Source organism: Quercus robur, chromosome 9 (assembly GCF_932294415.1).
Source record: "Quercus robur chromosome 9, dhQueRobu3.1, whole genome shotgun sequence".
NCBI classification, from domain to species: Eukaryota; Viridiplantae; Streptophyta; class Magnoliopsida; order Fagales; family Fagaceae; genus Quercus; species Quercus robur.
The window spans coordinates 41,418,669-41,429,996 of record NC_065542.1 but is presented as its reverse complement, the minus strand read 5'-3'; the positions used below and the strand labels follow the sequence as shown (position 1 = coordinate 41,429,996).

The window sequence follows — 11,328 nt, the reverse complement described above, 5'->3', positions numbered from 1 at the left end:
CTTCGGTTTGGCAACAACAACCACAGAAGTCCAGGACTAGCAAATAAGCAAACCACTGCCTTTGCAAGGTAAGGAGTACTGAAAATTTTATATACTTCTTCCAATGATTGAAAATTTTTTAGTGTTTTGCTATGCCCAAAAGATAATATTATCACTAAAACACCAAAATCTTTAATAGATATAACAATCTACATACTCAAAACTGAACCAATTTAGAAGGGGAAGAAAATCCACAATACACTCCTCAAAACAAAATGAAACTAAATATCTAAAGCAATCAACCAATTAATCTCCTTCACATGATTGCAAATCATCAGATCACTATGCATTTCAAAATCTGTTGAATGGTAATGGGTTGATCAGAATCTTCTAAAATATTTTAGATTAAACCACTGGATTTGTTTTGCATGGAAGAAAAATTGAGTTTCTCAAGTCTATTTTCTTGCTGTTGCTTGGATTTCAGGTAGGGGTTGAAAACTGACTGGTTTGCAACTTGCTTCAACATGGTTTTTGATGCTAATCTAAAAAGTAAAATAGGTTCCAAAAACACATGCATGTGAAGCCAATATTTGATTAGAGTGAGTCACCAAAAATGAATTACTTGCAATAAGTTGACCTTAAGGAAAAAAAGTATCATAATTCTTGCAAGCTTGCCTGTTATAAGAAGCAGCTCACATGCATAAATGATTCGCTAAGAAGAAAAAATACCAAGCAGTTGCAATTATATTGCAAGAATATGCAGGTTACTCATGGCATGGACAAAATTAATACTAATGGGAAACCTCTTTAGGATTAAACTAATATTTTTCTAGTAGTTATAATATTTCCCTAACCTTAACTTGAATTGCTTGCTTTGGTTTTGCATCATCTTTAATCGTGAGATTTTTTTTTTTTTTAATGTATCTTTTCTGGAAGAAATTATTGAATAATAGGGAAATTATAATTAATTCTTCGGAGTTTTTTATGGAGCCTGCTTGCTATTACAGGTGTGAAAACATGTTTAATATATATAATGGTTCCTTGTTTGACTTCCCATTCATTTGTATAACTTTGTTCTTTGTATGAATTCATTTGTATTTTACTTCCAAAGAAGGCAAGAATTAATCTTGTTGGTGATAAAACTGTACTATTAGCGAGGTGCGCCCCTACAGATTATCACAATGACCAAGAATCAATATTCTTTTACTCTTTCTTACATTTTCATCATGACCATCTTAAGGATATATATCAGCATGAATTTAGTCCAACAGTATCAAGTTTATCTCTACTAGTCTACCTTGATGTTCACTTTTTATTTATGAATAATCTATCTCGATGCATGTTCAATACCATATGATTTAGAGCTGCTACTCTTCAACGGTTTGATAATAAGCTTAAGATTTTAAGTCCACAAGCACCTTTTAAAAACAATTTTATTGTGTGCAAGTTCTAAAGCTTAATTATTTTTAGTAAAAGACTTTTTCTTCTAAATGATAAAAAAAAGGCACACTAAGTCTTGAAACGCAACTTAATTGGACCTGTCTGTTTCTACCTTTCTGGCCGGTGATGGTCAGTATAATTAATTTTCAAATAAGAATCTAATTGGTAACCAAAAACTAACCAATAATTTTGGTCAATATACCTTCAGGTTTCTAAAACAAGCAACAAGAGCTTTTTAAGCATGTCTTCTGTCTTGAAAGCTCAATTTTGCATAGAAAATAAAAAGCTTTTGATTTCTTAAGTACAAGGAATTGGTCCACGGTATTGTGATTATTATTGTTATTAATTAATCTTATGATTAGAGAAAGGTTGTTATTATTAATTAATAATATTATTATATAATTAGTCCATGCAAGTGGATGGCTTATTATATAAAGGGCAAACGTGCAAGTGTTTTGCTAATAAGCCAAGTTTAACCAATCAACCTTCCTTGCTTTATACCATTAAAGCCCATTATTCTGCTTCAGAGGTTGACATGAAGACCATGGATCAGAAACCCCCTTCAAGTTGGCCTGATGTTTCACATGTACCTGAGTCTTATGTGCACCCACTAGAAAAGAGACCTGGGAAACTCTTTTTTGATACTTGCAAAACCATTCCAGTCGTTGATCTTGAGGGTTATTATGATCAAACACATGTTGTTCAGGATGTTTTGAAAGCTACAAAAGAGTTTGGATTTTTCCAGGTTCAAAACTAAATCTTTTTTTTTTCTTTTTTCTTTTATGGTTCTCTATTTCCTTTCTATTATCTTCTCAGAAAATGAAAGGAAAACCAAGTAGAAATTTCTAAAAATTCTTTGAGAGAGAAGTGATCTTTTAGTAGTTTTTTTAGTCCCTTCCTTCATATTCCAAAACCTAAAGAACTTCAATATTGATTCCATGAGATGATAACGAATGGTTTATGGTGATGTGTTATATGTTATGGTCTGAAAGTTGTGAATATTTTTTGTAGTTGGGATTAGCATTCTGGAACAAGATATGTACAAAGGTCACGCGTGTGCACAATCATTTTTTATGATGTTTATTATATGATTAAATGAATAATAGTGTCATTTTCTTGAATCTGTCTAATTTGTATATAAATATGTTCCTTTTTTTTTGTGTGTAAATTTATTTTTATTTCCCATCATGATTATTTAAACCATATACTTCCATTCAAAAACTCCAAAAACAGGTAATCAACCATGGAGTTTCCAAGAAATTAATGGATGACACAATGGCTGTTTTCAAAGAATTCCACGCCATGCGTCCAGAGGATAAGGCTAGTGAATGTTCCAAGGACCCTAATAGAAGCTGCAAGTTCTACACCAGCAGTGAAAATTTTTCAAAAGAGGAATTTCACTACTGGAGGGATGCACTAACGCACCCTTGTCATTCTTTGGAGGAATACATGCAATTTTGGCCTAGAAAGCCAATTAGATACCGGTAAAAAAGTCACAAATTTGAACTTTTACAAGAAATTAATGACTTTGGTTTTGTGTTGTTTATAAGAACTTACAAGAAATTTAATGATTTGGTTTTGTAATGTTTGTAAAAACTAATCGTGCTGTTATTGTCAATGCTTAGAGAGGTTGTTAAGGAATATGCGGTAGAATTGAAAAAGTTGGGTGAGAAAATTTTGAATCTGATTTGTGAAGGACTTGGACTTGACACTGGTTATTTCAGTGGTGGACACAGTGGAGATCCTGTACTGTTAGTTAATCACTATCCACCATGCCCAGATCCAAGCTTGACCTTAGGATTGGCCAAACACCGAGACCCTAGCCTCATCACCATTTTATTTCAAGAACAAAATGGACTTCAAGTCTGCAAAGGCGATGAATGGATTCTTGTTGAGCCTGTTCCTCATGCCTTCGTTATTAACGTTGGCTATGTACTACAGGTACATCTTTTTCTTTTTTTTTTTAGAAACAACTACAGGCATATCTTGTTGTAGTACTATAATAAAAATTGATATTATACCCTTTGTCATAAAACAGCTACACTAGTAGAAAGGAAAATTAATAGTTTACATATATTGCATAAGATTTATATTATAGACTAAATAAATGTGTAAAATATTTTACATTTTTATGTATAATGTGTATAATGTAAATCAATAATTATTCTAGTAGTAATTCGTTTTCTTGTACTTGGATACTATAGAAATTAAACATAAAAAAAAATAGTGTTTGCTCATATTCTCCAACATATCTTCATAACCTTCATACAAAGCTCCTTGCATGTTCATCCTTTTTTTGCCTTTAATTTTTCTCCTTTGGGCTGATTTTATTCGATTGACACCTAAATCATTTATAATTAAAATCTACCAACAACAATAATTGAAATGAAACTTCTGGTTTTTTTTTGTCTCCATCATTTTGGTTCTGGAGTCGAACCAAATAATCAATCTTTGAATTTCCAATTCCTAAAAATCATTGTAACCTATTTGGTCATATAGACGTTTTAGCATGACAAATTCCATTGTGTCTTGATCATATATGAGTTGTAGATTATCAGCAATGGGGAGCTCAAGGGTGCTGAACATCGAGCAGTCACAAATTCAAGTGTTCCTCGAACATCGGCTGCCTTCTTTATTTATCCTTCTAAAGATGACCTTATAGAACCTGCAAAAGCTCTTACAAATGCAGACAATCCCCCACTCTATGGTTCCATGCAATTCAAAGAGTTTCAAAGGAACTACTTATCTTATGCTGCGAATGCTGAAAAAGTTCAGAAGTTTATTAGCTCCATCTAGCTATAACTTATGGAGCGAGAGAAGAAGATGCCATTCTCTTTGGCATTTCCTTGTGAAAGTTTTTTATGATGTTTGTGTTCTCTTTGGCATCAACTAGATTGTAATGAATGGCGCTATGATTTCTAAGTATGTAAACCAAATTATAGATCACTCTTAGTGTATAAAGTATGGTATATCATGAAGCAGGCTATATGGATGCATATTTTTACATTTTGTTTTTTAGTATACTAAGTATTTTAACACACATGGAAAAAATGAAGAATGTCTTAAAGAAATTAACAGTGGTATATATTTAAAATGACCTATTTTTACATGTTTTGAATAATAAAATGGGTTATATTGAATCAATCATTTCTTATGATAAATAAAACAAAGATGAAACTAGTTATATATAATGCTTCTGAGAGTAGCTAAAATCCTTTCTTCGTTTTTTTTTTTTTTTTTTTTTTTTTTTTTGAAGAGTGTCAAAATTTGAAATATTGTGTGGGGGAAAAAAAACCGAGAAGAGAAGGACAAAAGATATTAACATGGAACGACTCCTTTCTAACCTTTTGTTAAAAAATGTTTTCGAAAAACAAAAAGAGTCGACTCCAAGGACTAGATCCATGACACAGAACCTTAAAGTTTACATCTTTGACTGTCAAAAAAAAAAGTTTACATCTTTGTTTTATAATGCATTACAACATCATTCATTTTCATTGATGACACATTCAATGAATAAGATATTTATAGATAATTCTATAATAACCACTTTTTCTAAATAATAATAATTACTCAGTACTACTGCATGAAACAGTGGCAGCGTCACATTCACAACCGGCTTGGAAAAAAAAAATTAATATAAATTTTTTGTTTTTACCACCTTAAAATAAAAATTTGAACGTCCTAAATGAAAGCCCATCAACAAACCTATTCAATACCAGCTATTATCATGCTATTTTTAAACAAAAAGATAAGCCCGGCCAACAACAAAAATCTTAATAGAGTAATGATATGGACAAAATAAAATTTTTTTTTTCCGATAAATTACAAAGGCAAATAAGCTGTCAAATTGAGTTGAATAGTTAAATAAAATAATTATAAAAAGTAAAGACAAAAACTAATTAATAATAAATTAAAGTATTCTTGTTATGACTGCTATAGTGAAAAGAAAATTTTCGGAAATGAAATATGTGGGGGTAGAGAATTTGCGGGCCAGGCCCACTCTGCATTAGGGCCCAGGACCTAAGCCGAGAAGAGCCATTGCCGAGGACGACCTCATGCTCGGCACCTCACGAAATACCTGAAGAAAGGGGCAAACTGAGTGTAGGGGCAGGGCAAGGGAAAAAACTATCAACATCATAATACAAAACCCTGTATCTGACAAGTCCATACTCTAAACCATACCCTTTAACCTTCCCAACGACCCAAAACCATTCTAGGTATGGGTTGACAGGACAGGTTTGCACCCCAGAAAAGTGAAACTTACACGTGGACTCTAAAGGGGGAAACAAACATTAGTATAAAAGGAAAAACCCCCCAGAAGAAGAAAGGGGACTCCCTCCCCCAGTAAAGGGGAGAAAGGGAAGGATATAAGGCTCCTCGACCAGCGTCCAAGGACTTAAGTCCTACAACCCGTACTAATGGAGGGCTTAGCTAGTCAAGCCAAGCCCGCCCATATAAGAACTTCCATAGACGCCACGATTAAACCGTCCACCTGTGCCCAAGGTCATGCCTTTCAAGCCCACTCTCTACAAATCATATTGTTGGGGCCCTTTGCATACGAGTCCAACGTCATTCTTGTGCCGTTAAATAAATCGTGTCCCTACAATTGGCGCCGTCTGTGGGAAGGCTTGCGTGTTGGCTCAGGCGGCAGCGGAGTTGAGCCTTTGTCAAGCAAAGGTCTGCGAGGGTGCCTTCATTTCCAGCGACATGTTGTTGTTGTTCCAACATAAGTTTCCACTAGGAGCTATGCCTGGCAGTGCCAAGGGCACGGGCAAGTCTAGGGGCTTCCAACATCAAGCTAACCCCTCCCCACCTGGGTCAAGGGGCTAACCTTTGGAAATTAAATCAATAAATAAATAAAAGAAAAATACAAGTTTTGGACAGAACCAAGACCTTGTATGATCCTCGAACTCAAACCTCTGGGGAAACCAACTACTTAGAAGAAGAAATACAAGTTTTGGACAGAACCAAGGCCTTGTATGGTCCTCGGACTTAAGCTTCTAGGGAAACCAACTACTTAGAAGAAAAAATACAAGTTTTGGACAGAACCAAGGCCTTGTATGGTCCTCGGACTCAAGCCTCTGGGGAAACTAACTACTTAGAAGAAGAAATACAAGTTTTGGACAGAACCAAGGCCTTGTATGGTCCTCGGACTCAAGCCTCTGGGGAAACCAACTACTTAGAAGAAAAAATACAAATTTTGGACAGAACCAAGGCCTTGTATGGTCCTCGGACTCAAGCCTCTGGGGAAACCAACTACTTAGAAGAAGAAATACAAGTTTTGGACAGAACCAAGGTCTTGTATAATCCTCGGACTCAAGCCTCTGGGGAAACCAACTACTTAGAAGAAAAAATACAAGTTTTAGACAGAACCAAGGCCTTGTATGGTCCTCGGACTCAAGCCTCTGGGGAAACCAACTACTTAGAAGAAGAAATACAAGTTTTGGACAGAACCAAGGCCTTGTATGGTCCTCGGACTTAAGCTTCTGGGGAAACCAACTACTTAGAAGAAAAAATACAAGTTTTGGACAGAACCAAGGCCTTGTATGGTCCTCGGACTCAAGCCTCTGGGGAAACCAACTACTTAGAAGAAGAAATACAAGTTTTGGACAGAACCAAGGCCTTGTATGGTCCTCGGACTCAAGCCTCTGTGGAAACCAACTACTTAGAAGAAAAAATACAAGTTTTGGACAGAACCAAGGCCTTGTATGGTTCTCGGACTCAAGCCTCTGGGGAAACCAACTACTTAGAAGAAGAAATACAAGTTTTGGACAGAACCAAGGCCTTGTATGGTCCTCGGACTCAAGCCTCTAGGGAAACCAACTACTTAGAAGAAGAAATACAAGTTTTGGACAGAACCAAGGCCTTGTATGGTTCTCGGACTCAAGCCTCTGGGGAAACCAACTACTTAGAAGAAGAAATACAAGTTTTGGACAGAACCAAGGCCTTGTATGGTCCTCGGACTCAAGCCTCTGGGGAAACCAACTACTTAGAAGAGACAATACGGGGTTTGGACACAACCTGGATGTTAGATGGCCTTTAGAATCTACCCCGAGAAAGAATTCCCCATTTGGTAGTTGGGCTAATCCCAGGACTGCATGGATTCCCCAACCTACCCTCGGATTCTCAGTACTAAGGGAATTGGTGCAACTGCAATATAGGGCCATACGTTGTCAAAACACAGTTAAAGTCCCTCGCTGCTCGGCTACCCTCTCGGATGAAATATTTAGTATTTATCGTTCTTGGACGGTCGCCGCGCATGCATTACGGGGCATTAAGCCGATTATCTCAATTGGTAAGGTTCTGTTTCAAAGTTTCCTGCTTTAAGCATCACTAAAGGAAGATACATACATAGCGCACCCGTTCACAAAGTAGTTGCTGCCGAAAGGAAAAGTATTTACAAAGAAATAAATTCATCTTTTATTAAGACAAAGAAATAGTACAGCGTACAATGAAAAACTGGAATAAACTTATACTAAAGCTAACTACATAAGCGAAAAGAAAGATACAAGAGAATAAAGAGAAAGCCGAGGAAGAAGTGTAGAGGAGAGGTTGGCTGTTGTTCCAAGACGTTGTTCAAGGAAATCATTCCTCAACACTTTTACATGCCTATAACTCAGGCAGCCAAAGAGCCCAACTCGGGGCTTGCACCGTTGAAGAAAAGGCGCGGAGAGCCCGACTTCGGGCTAGCGCAGCTGAAAAAAAGGTGCAGGGAACCCAACTTGAGGCCAGCACCGTTGAAGAAAAGGTGCAGGCAGCCGGAAGTTGATGGGCCTCCACGTAACCACGCCTGCGATATAGCAGACGGCACTGATGGCGGAAAACTTTACTTCTGACACACCAAGAATCTGGTGTGACCAGTACCTGCTTCGGATTTTGACTAAAAGAAGGAGAAATACCATTTCCCCCTTTGTCAAGACGGAAGATTTTCTTGAATCTATGCCTCCCTTGCCCAGACCACGCTACCTTGAGTCTCGAAAGGACCTGGGGCCTCTGTGGCGGATGGAGTTCCTTTACCCCTATCCGTGTCTCAAACATATTGCACAAAGGGCGTATAGCACTGAAGACGAAAACTGTGATTATAGCTGAGGGGTTAGGATTTTGAAGAGAATCGAAGGGTTTGTGTGTAAGGAAAAGAACCTCTTATCCTACTTATATAAGAGGTAAGGTGGGGGCATTCAATTCATGCAGCTTTCCAAGGAATGCTACGGACAAGGTAGAGTTGGCTCAATTTCCAATGTCATTCGCAATCGTAGGATCTGAAGATCCTCGTGAAGGCGCGCCTTGAGTATTGAAGCATCAAAGGACTCCACGTGAGTGGGTAAAGGAATGCCTCTAATATAGCACGTCTCCCATGTAAATGGAAATACACAAATCTTAGTAGAGTACAGAATCTGAACAAGCTATGATGTGAGCCCAACATTACCAAAACCCTCCTCCCCGACTAAAAGTCGGGCAGCAGGATTTTGAGGGGCTATTGTGGGGGCAGAGAATTCGCAGGCCAGGCCCACTCTGCATTAGGGCCCAGGGCCCAAGCCGAGAAGAGCCATTGCCGAGGACGACCTCATGCTCGGCACCTCACGAAATGCCTGAAGAAAGGGGAAAACTGAGTGTAGGGGCAGGGCAAGGGAAAAAGCTGTCAACATCATAATACAAAACCCTGTATCTGACAAGTCCATACTCTAAACCATACCCTTTAACCTTTCCAATGACCCAAAACCACTCTAGGTATGGGTTGATAGGACAGGTCTGCACCCCAGAAAAGTGAAACTTACACGTGGACTCTAAAGGGGGAAACAAACATTAGTATAAAAGGAAAAACCCCCCAGAAGAAGAAAGGGGACTCCCTCCCCCGGTAAAGGGGAGAAAGGGAAGGATATAAGGCTCCTCGGCCAGCGTCCAAGGACTTAAGTCCTACAACCCGTACTAATGGAGGGCTTAGCTAGTCAAGCCAAGCCCGCCCATATAAGAACTTCCATAGACGCCACGATTAAACCGTCCACCTGTGCCCAAGGTCATGCCTTTCAAGCCCACTCTCTACAAATCATATTGTTGGGGCCCTTTGCATACGAGTCCAACGTCATTCTTGGGCCGTTAAATAAATCGTGTCCCTACAAAATATATAAAGAATGAATTGCGCAATTAAATGGGAAATCAATTATTGAATTAATGTTTTGTTGTGTATATTGAAAAAAATGTAGTTGATAATATTGATAATGAAATTATTATGCAATAATTTTAAAATATGAATCCTCATAGAAAATAATTGTAAAACTTTATGTAATTGCTTCTTCTTCTTCTTTTTTGCATTGTCAATATATTCAAGTTATTTTTTTTATTAGATTTTGTATAATTCAAGTTTTTTAGTGATACCACTAAAAAAAATTTCTAAAGCCACCATTAGAATACAATGGCATTGTTCTTTTTCCTCTCATATAATAGTAAAATCCACTAATTAAATTCATAGTACGGCCCATCATCTCTATTCTCTGAAAGTACTTATTAATTTTCTTCTCTTTTTAGTACAATAACTCTAATAACAACTTCATCACATTTGTTGGTAAACTCATAGCACATTCTTTTCTCTTCTATACTTTGTTTGTTTTAGTATTAATGTTTTCTGAAAAATAGTTCATTTTTTGAAAAGTATTTTCTAGAAAACTATTTTATTTTCCGGTGTTTGGTAATGACATCGAAAATAAGCTTGAGAATATTTTTTGGTGTTTGGTATGTAATTTTTTTTTTTTTTAAATTTAAAACATGTGTATTATGTAAACAACTAACATAATCAATTTCCCCCTCAAAAAAGAAAAAGAAAAAGAAAACTAACATAATCAATATAAATTAAAAAAAAACCAAAAATGAATTTGATTTTCATACCCTCAAAAAAGAAAAAGAAAAAGAAAAACTAACGTAATCAATATAAATTAAAAAAAAAAAACCAAAAATGAATTTGATTTTCATACTAAAATTTTGACAATAGATACAATCAAAATTAGTTGTTAAATTTTCATGATCTTTATCACTCATCTTGCTCATTTATATTGATAGTAACACACACACACACACACACACACACACACTTATATATATGAACCGTACATACATACAAAGTCGACTCTATACTAGAAGCAAATGTTGGGATCGCCTAAGGCCTCAAGTAGAAAAATGTCCCCAAATTTTAACCAATAGTGATATTTTTTTCATTATAACAGTGTTAATTAAGCTCAAATATTAGCCAATAAATTATAAATATTTAAAAAAACAAAAAGAAATGCTACATCCACAATATTTTTCGCAGCACTTTCGTAATAAATCCTAAGTGGTAGGGTTACAGGTTATTATTAATGACAAAAATTAATTTCAATGGTGAATTCAAATTAAAACTAGTAACAACTTAACACCTAGAATTTGTTGTGAAAATATTGTGAATGTAGTACTTCTCAAATATTAAAAAAAAAAAAAAACACACACACACACACACACACACACACACACAAATTCATTACATTTTTTAGAAGTTGAGTTGACAAACTTTTACTAGTTCTTATTTTAATTTTTTACTAGTTTTAATTTAAGTCCATCACTAATATCACTTTTTACTTACCCATATCAACAGGTGTGAAAAGTTTTGTCAAATTTTTTGTGTATAGACTTTGTAAAAAAATATCTACTTAGTTTATGTTAATTAGTAATTTAGTAGTAATTTTTGCATCTAAAACAAGATAATAAAGTTTAAGTAATATTTATTTTTTTTAAATCGTATTTAAATACTCCATATAAAAGGCCTCAATTTTAGTTTTTGTCTTAGGCCCCAAATACATTAAGCCACCTCTGCATACATAGCGCATAAAAAGCAATGGGTTTCATCCTTATATGGGTATCTACGTAATGTGTAATGTATCTGCA

The 11,328-nt window shown here is 35.8% G+C and overlaps 1 protein-coding gene across 3 annotated transcripts; it reads left to right on the top strand.

Moving 5' to 3' along the window:
* Positions 1–1,876: 1,876 nt before the first annotated feature.
* LOC126698412 (hyoscyamine 6-dioxygenase-like) lies at positions 1,877–4,425 on the top strand. Of its 3 annotated transcripts, none has more exons than XM_050395619.1 (5): positions 1,877–2,164; positions 2,431–2,466; positions 2,653–2,903; positions 3,144–3,360; positions 3,970–4,425. In XM_050395619.1, exons 1-5 carry the CDS (start codon positions 1,955–1,957, stop codon positions 4,213–4,215), a joined length of 960 nt encoding a protein of 319 aa, XP_050251576.1. In that variant the 5' UTR covers positions 1,877–1,954; the 3' UTR covers positions 4,216–4,425. The 3 variants fall into 3 exon arrangements, with proteins under 3 accessions (XP_050251576.1, XP_050251574.1, XP_050251575.1); XM_050395617.1 differs by having other exon boundaries at positions 3,045–3,360; XM_050395618.1 differs by lacking the exon at positions 2,431–2,466 and having other exon boundaries at positions 3,045–3,360.
* Positions 4,426–11,328: the final 6,903 nt, after the last annotated feature.